This window comes from Egretta garzetta, unplaced genomic scaffold (assembly GCF_000687185.1).
Source record: "Egretta garzetta isolate BGI_Z169 unplaced genomic scaffold, ASM68718v1 scaffold439, whole genome shotgun sequence".
NCBI classification, from domain to species: domain Eukaryota; kingdom Metazoa; phylum Chordata; class Aves; order Pelecaniformes; family Ardeidae; genus Egretta; species Egretta garzetta.
Window position 1 is genome coordinate 92,813 of NW_009260803.1, and position 7,995 is coordinate 100,807.

The 7,995-nt window shown below is 41.4% G+C and overlaps 1 protein-coding gene across 1 annotated transcript in view; it reads right to left on the reverse strand.

The window, feature by feature from the left end:
• Nucleotides 1–4,896: 4,896 nt before the first annotated feature.
• The window catches only part of DDX46 (DEAD-box helicase 46), a 23,966-nt gene continuing 20,867 nt past the window's right edge, over nt 4,897–7,995 (reverse strand). Inside the window, exons 22-23 of the mRNA XM_009646884.2 lie at nt 7,514–7,587; nt 4,897–6,751 (exon numbers count right to left, since the gene is read on the reverse strand). Of these exons, the coding sequence (XP_009645179.1) occupies nt 6,704–6,751; nt 7,514–7,587 (122 nt within the window). The 3' untranslated portion in view covers nt 4,897–6,703. The remainder of the gene's footprint in view (nt 6,752–7,513; nt 7,588–7,995) is intronic.

Sequence of the window (7,995 nt, forward strand, 5' to 3'; positions counted from 1 at the left end):
CAGGGGAGGGTTTGCTGAGCAGCAGGGCCAGCGTTGCTCCTGTTCTCCACCTCGTGAATAGCATGGTTCACATTCGTCTTTGCATCTGGCTCTGAAGGATAAATCCCTGATTTATGGCACAGTAAAATAAATCCTAGAACATGTCCTCTATATTCCATAGAATCGCTTTGGTTGGAAAAGACCTTCAAGATCATCGAGTCCAACTTTTTAACCTAACCCTGCCATCCCACCACTAAACCCTGTCCCTCAGCACCTCATCCATCCTTCTTTTAAATACCTCCAGGGATGGGGCCTCGACCACCTCCCTGGGCAGCCCATTCCAGAACCTGACAACCCTTTCCGTGAAGTTTTTCCTAATATCTAGCCTAAACTTGCCCTGGTTCAACTTCAAACCATTCCCCCTCATCCTATCGTCCTATTGAAATATTCTCAAGAGTTAAGCACGTTCATGAAAAACTTAGGATTCTTGGTGTTTCAATTCCTTTCATTTGGATGGAGGAGCATGCTACTTCTGTCCCAAAAGCACACACACTGCAATCCATTGTAGAAGAATCAAGCTTTAGGGCTGTACTAAAATAACGTACTGGGTTAGTTCTCTTTCACTGCTGACTTTGCAACGAAGACAGCAGCCATTCCCAACGTAGCTCATTACGGGTTGAGCCCACATACCGTTAGCCACCTGTGTCTTACAGCAGCCCCTCCAATGCTGTAAATTAAAGATTTATAACAACAACAATGCTGGTTATTAAAGACTTTCCCCTATTTCATCCGCCTACATTCTAAAGCGTTTAGTACGAGCACAGGTATTGCAATGGCACTTTGCTATAAAAAGGCTTTGAGTGGGAAGAGCAACTTCCAACTATTTCCAAAGGGATCCCATAGAAACAGGAATTTTAAGTGCCCAGCACTTTTCACAACCCAACCTTTTGTTGCCACGGTCAGTTTTAGTGAAACAGTGTGACAGCCCACTTTGTGGAAGGCTGCGACCAACAGGGTTTTTTTATCCACCTTTATTAATGACTGTAACAGCACCAGTGCCACCGTATGCTCGTCCAAACCTTCCTACCCTCTGTTAGCGCCCTTGGGCTGTTGATGGGCAAGAGCATATAAACCTTCGAATCACAGGGTCTAAATGAGCATGTAGGTCCTTAAATGACTTACACCTGGAAGAGTTTGAAAGATGTTCTGTTATTCAGATGAGGTCTTGGAAAACAAAAGCAAGAAAGACCAGGGAAAAAAGAACCTGCAGCTTTCACAAATGGCTAATTTGGTCTTTCTAAATATTTCCCTCTCCTGATGTTGTTTGGGGAGCTGACTGCTGTACTCCAACCCTGTGATATGCCACATCTACAATACTTGAAGCTCTCCAGACCGAAAATTGCTGTGAAACATCCTGCCAAGACGATGGTTCGGTTCTTTGCCAGTGCTTCCTAATGCATGCGGGAATCTTCCCTTGCAGTATAAGAAAGCAGCAGGGAAAAGCAGCATTTATTTAGCTTAATTTAGCAAATGATTCAGTTTATTTACAAACCTCATCTTTCTGCTGTTTCTAACTCTTGTTGGAAACGCTGCCACCAATCAAAAGCAGTAAAGTTCGATAACTCTTTGGAATCCCGTTATTTTCCTTTTAGTGTCTTAGTCTGGAAGGTGGTGGAAGTCAGGCTGGGCTCAGGCTCCTGATTTATCTAGAAGAAAATCTGATCTCAACAAGAACACAGAAGTGGTCAAGTAACAGAGGAGGGACCTTGCAACGTGAAGCAGTGAAAGGTCCCATCCCAAGAAGCTGCGAGACCTGAATGGGGCTGTTGCCAGCAGAGCGAGATCCAAACGTTTGACCCTGGACCTGGACGTGCCTCCGTGAGGGCGCTGGGTCTGTGGCTGCTCTGTATTGTGCTCCAGGCAAACCCGCACCGGATGAGCCAGCTCTGGTGCCCGCAGCGCTCAAATATTAATCTGCTAGCAACAGGGTCTGGTTTCCCCATCTGCACGTTGCGCTAATAAAAACAGGAACCGAGCAAAAGATAAATTGGTCTGCGACTGTCTTTGTTTTGTGAAAGCTCCCCAGGGCCCGAAGCACGGCTGTTATTCAGGTTGCAAATCCCCCTTTTTTTCCTCTAAAGGACTGCTAGTAGCAAATGATTACAGTTATTATCTGTAAGGTGAAAGATGGAATGAAATGCTGCCCCTTTCCTACATGTGTCCCATTCTCCTTCTCCCTCACTGGAGATCTCACCCATGGATCCAAATTTTCAAGGAGAGGAAGTGCCTAAAGGCACAAGTTCCTCCTTCTACCAATGCCGGAGCTTCTCGCCAGTCCTCAGCTATACGGCACGCTGAGCAAGCCAGGAGAGTTCAGTACCGTAACCGCCACGACCTCCTCGCTATTTAACCATGAATTATGGGAGCTGATCATTTCTACAAATTCACTTGCTTGCTAACATGGACAGGCAGAGGAAACGTAGGTTTTAGTTCAGATTAAGGATTTTCGTTAAGCGTAACATTTTCCTTGCTCAGCAGTTAGTTTCAGAGCAGTTTCCCGCTGGTATTTATTGTTCTGAGAAGGATGCTCGTGAAGATAAACTTTGGACTTAGAGTGGCCAAAGTATAAAATAACTTAAGAATCATATGCTCAGTCCACAGTAGGTCATTAATAATTTCTCAGCTCACTAGAACTACTTAGTTCTGAGATACTAATTAATTTACCTCTGCTTATGCTGGTCAGCTTGACAATTTTGTATCTCTCTGTTCAACTAAAGAAAAATATTTAAATCCATTTCAGATGAGAAGCCTCAGAGAAGCAATGTTTGGGTGGCAATCGCTCAAACTAATGGTCACTTATTTAAAAACAATTGTTTCCACTGCAGCGAAAATTATGAAAACAAATCTTCCTGCCTAGCATTGTATAAGCATTTTACAAAATGTACATTTTGGGACAAATTTGAGTCCAGCTGTGTGCCTTTTATCTGTACATTTTTAGGTTGTTCTCCGCCTCCACTCCCCCCATATAGCCACAGTTAGCTGGAAGCCAGAATTTCTTCTGCAAACGCCCAAGCTCTAAGAACACAAACTTGTTTAAGCTGAGACCATATTTGGAAGAGATCTGGGTCAAGAAAAATAATCAAAGGAAAGCGCATTCCTCGAGCGTCATGTGAGGCGGCTGGAGCGCGCACACGGGGCCCGGCGCTCACGCTCGGATACAGCGCCGGGGCTGGGCACGACCTTCCTGAATAACTCGCTGCGAGCAGGCTGGTGGCGAGGGCTGGCGTTACAGCAAGCCTTCGCACCGAGAAGAAACTCCCCAGCCTGGTTAAGGGCATTCAGGCAGATTCAGAAAAGGCTTTCTTAACAGAGGTGTTCAGCAACACATCATCGACAGCGTGTGTCCGTGGCAGAAAATGAGTAACTAATTCTGGCAAGCTCCACAGGCTCCATTCTCGCAGACGCATAGACTGGTCTCTCTAGCCCTGTGCCTCGTTTTGCTGAGTAACAGCCACTTCTTATGAATGTCAACATCTGAAGGACCGAAATACCAAAGCGTGCTCTCTCCCTGAGACTCCAAGAATTTACTTATTACTTCAGGAAGATTCCACATCCAGCCTTCCGTGTTTTATATTCGGTTATTACAGTGGCAGAATTTAGCAAAGCTTTGCTTAAAAATCTTTTTTTTTTTTTTTTTGTCTTCCATTTGGAAGACTTGAGTGAGAAAATCTCCTACAGATGGCACTTCGAGCCTCAGATTTTTCTTATTCAATTAGCAGCTAAATGAGCATTAAATAGACTGCAGTGCTTTAATTGTACAAATAAAATCTCAAGGAGTCACGACAGGGAACAGCTACAGAACACGCCGGGCTGTGACTGACACACTACACTTGGGTTACAATTTTACAGCATAAAGACTAACACAAAGTAGGCCCTAAGATGCCTTTTTAACAAAACAAGGGGTGGCAACCATGTGCAATAGAGTTAGGGTAGTATAAAATTCCAAACCGTGATTGCACACATTTTTCATCTTGCTGTGAATTTCCGCCCCCCACCCTGTACAGAACATTGGATTTAGTTCATCTCCCGTTCTCCTGGCCAGGGCACAGAGGAAAACCTCCACCCCTTTTCCCACTCATGTGCATCCAGAGAGCAGCTGGACATGCTGCACGCAAACGGCCACCACAGCGGCAGACGGGATGTCCTGTCCTTATTAACCCTTCACAACGTGGCAGGGGATATTGCTGGCAACCTAGGAAGCTGGCAATGTATCGCCTTGGGCAGGTAACAGACCAAGCTCTACTTACGTGTATTAAAAAACCCCCAAGAAATACAGCATCCCTGTGCTCTTCCAACGACCGGTGACAGGAATCTGGGGGGCAGATTCCCTGGAAAGCAGCCAAACTTTATAAAGAACTTGTCTCTATCCACGGACACGCTTGGGAAGAACTAAATATAACATTTTTCATTACTTAAAACTGTGTCTTCTCGCAACTTGTATTCTTATCTTGTTTCCACTTTTTTTTTTTTCCTTCTGTATTTGTTAATTTGCGAGCTTCTTCTCTGGCTTATATGCATTTCGCTCCTGTTTTCATGTATCCAAACACCTTCACTGCAACTTTCTTAACTGAGTTTGAGCTGCATTTCTGGCAGAAAAACACAAGCACTGGTTACTGCGCACATCACCCTACTCCAAAGAGTACAAGTTAACTGTCATAGGAAAAAACCACAGAAGCGATGTAAGTGCAGAAAAGAGATGAGCTATTCAGAAAGAGAGTTTCTGAAAAATATACATTGAAATTATTTTTATTTTTGCTGGAATTTAAAAAAACATAGGAATATTGACATTGCATTTAAAAACCCCAGGCAGTTAAAGATCATACATTGTTGCATCTCTGAAATCCAACAGTGCAAAGCTGGAAATCACAAAAAATGTCTCCATCGTGCCTTATTTAGGAGATACCAATATATATATGAACATTTTAAAACAAGATTTTTTAAAGAAGTGTCCGACTGTCCAAACTTGAAAGCGCTCTTCATTAAATACATCAAAATCTGTCACTCTTCTGGGGGGGACACTGTCAAAAGTTAGACAATTCAACAAACAAGTTGTAAGAAACATAGGGAAACCCAGTTCTTAACAGAAGGAAGCCAGATGTATTTAACGGGAACCATAGGGCTTTAGTTTGAGATTTTTGGATGAAACTTGGAGAAGTGTTATTGCGTGTGCTGCGTCTCTTTGTTCTACTCAATGTATTGATATTGGCAAATACTGAGTGTTCCTATCCTAACTGTGTACTGTGAAGTTGGTATAATCGTTACTGTCCTTTCCTGTACTGCAAATAAGGGACACTGACATGAGAGTAACAGACAGCTGTATGCAAACAGAAATAGGCAGTTTAATTACCTGAAGTTGGGAAACAGAGGTGGTGAATTTATACAGCCACGATGCAGGTTGTATGATTTGTCTTCACCAGGGTTAAAGCAGTATATACACAGCTGTTTTAAAACGACACATATCTTCCCAGTGTGTCAGGTAAGAAAAGCTTTCTACAAAAGTCCTTTTGAAAGTCATCATCTTGAAAGTCTTGCAGCTGCTAGAATGAGACGATTCAAATTGCTACCGCTTAGGCTCCAGATAAGTAGACGGGGAAGCTAAATGCTTAAGAGTATTAAGTGTCCACTGTGAATACTAATGGTTATGGGGATGAGACCTCAAAAAGAAAGGTCTTGCCTGTCCCAGTAGCTTATTGACTGCAATGACTGTCAATATTTGTGGAATTCACTCATAAATATCATTATTCATTTTTACTTAAAGCCATGTCCTAACAGTAATAAAGACAACAACCCTGGGGGGAAAAAATCACATTAAATGTATATATAAGAACACTATAAAAAAGTGACAAAGTCGTATTTCATTACAAAAGAGGTTTCTCTTCTTTTCTGAGAATTTATTTTGAAACTTAACAGGCTTTCATTCTTATGTCAGAGAATGAGGGAAAAAAAAAAAATCAAATCCTAAAATTCTGATGTTTAGAAAAAACCCAAGAAAACTATTTTCATACTACAAAACATTTCACTTTACAAAACCCCCGAAGAGTTATTCTATTACCTGGATGATAAAGACAAAATGGGACGTGAAAAGGATATGAAGATCTTAAAACTAGACCTCAAGTATTTCTGGATAAAATTCTCTGCTCTGATCACTGCAAGACTCTCTGACCTTAGGGGGACATTTGTACAGGGAACGAATGCGTGTGGAACCAGCCAGAGAGATGCTATGGATCAGGAGAAAATCCTGCCTTTATTTTGGTGTTTGATCATTTTTCCAGTATAAACTGATATGGCGTGAACCATGCCCACAATATGAAGCAGGTACATTCTAACAATTTCCAACACAAATCCCAACATTGTTTCATTTACTCAACAGTATAGTCTGTCAGGAAAATTAAAATCTGTTTTATTTTATATTCTTTATGATGAAAAGTATATAAACTGCACTTTTAAATTAAATCATGCTCCGCCAAAACTGGTCTGCTTTAAGACTGATAACTTTAGTGGAGAGAATTAAGATGTTTCAGCAAGTATCAATTTTCTGTTAAAAAATGTCCGCAAGACAAAATAAAAAAATTCTTAATTTACAATAAGCAGTGTAAACAGCAAAAACAACAGAAGCCACAAAGTTTCACGCACCAGCCACTGGCAGACAGATAACTCCAAATACTCATAGAACTTTGTATCTTCCTTTGTTGGTTGGTTGGTATGAATTTTGCTGCAAATAGAGGAGAGAATAATCACAGTTAGAAGTGAAAATGAATAAATGAATTGCAATAAAACCCCACTAACACTAAATCCACATTACATGCAAATAAGCGGTTCCTTAGTAATCTCCTTCCTTTGAAAAGCGTTTTTATGGGGAGGCCAACAATTTTGGAAAAGAAACAAACCTATTGATAATGGCTCAGCAAGAGTACTGAAACTGACTGCTGATTTGAAAGGCTACTTAGGAGAAAAAGCCAAAGACACCGTCCAAGTCTAACGTAGCATCACTGAAGGTTATTCTAGAGAAAGGCGAGGTTTCTTCAACCAGAGAACTCAAAATATTGACTTCTCAAGACAATACCTTGTTTGAACACAGCTGATTATTAGCCTGGGCATGCTGTAAAGCTATGGCAAAACAAATCTCTCAACACATATAAAGTATTAAAATGAGGGGAATGTTTCTCCTCCCCCCTGCCTGATGGTGCTGAAATTAGGAAATGTATTTGGACCTAACTCTTCAAGGGGTCTTGAGTCAAAAAGCTCTGTTAATGTGTTATCTCCATCTGCTGGCTGGATAACAGCCGTATGTCTGGCTGATTGAACACAGTCACACATTTTCACGGCTGTTCAATGTAACAGTGGTTTGAGATCTATAGGCTCCAGACCCTGATACTAATAAAAATGTAGGCCGGAGCATCAACATTTGTAGAAATCAATCTCATAAACCATAAATTAAGGCACTTTGCCTCTGCATTCTGGGTATTTCACTCACCAATCTGATGAGCTCCTCTTTTATAAGCCGTGTGATTTCTGCCTTTGCTTTCTGTACAGCCAGCTCATTGGCACCTGAAGACAAAAGAAATATTACCATCTTAAACGCTCTCTGTGTGTGAAGCCTACAGAATAAACATTGCTGGCTCTTTTCAGAAACACCGTAAAACTTGAATATCCTCAACTATTTGGCTGAAGAACACTCTAGTATTGTACAGATTGCTGCAGCTAGGCTGTGTTCTGTTTTAAAGAAGATACTTAAAACAGTCATAAATTACACCATTCGGAAATACCTAGGATTAGAGTTTTCTTTGAGAAAAATCTCTATTCAACCATCATGAGATTTACAACGTTTTTGTTGTAGTAGTTGATGTAATTTCTTATCCCTTTAAGAGCCAAACCCCACACAATTCCATTTTTTTCCTTATTTCACATGGCACAGACATCTTTATGCTCGTTCTGATTATTTTTTTTTCCTTCTTC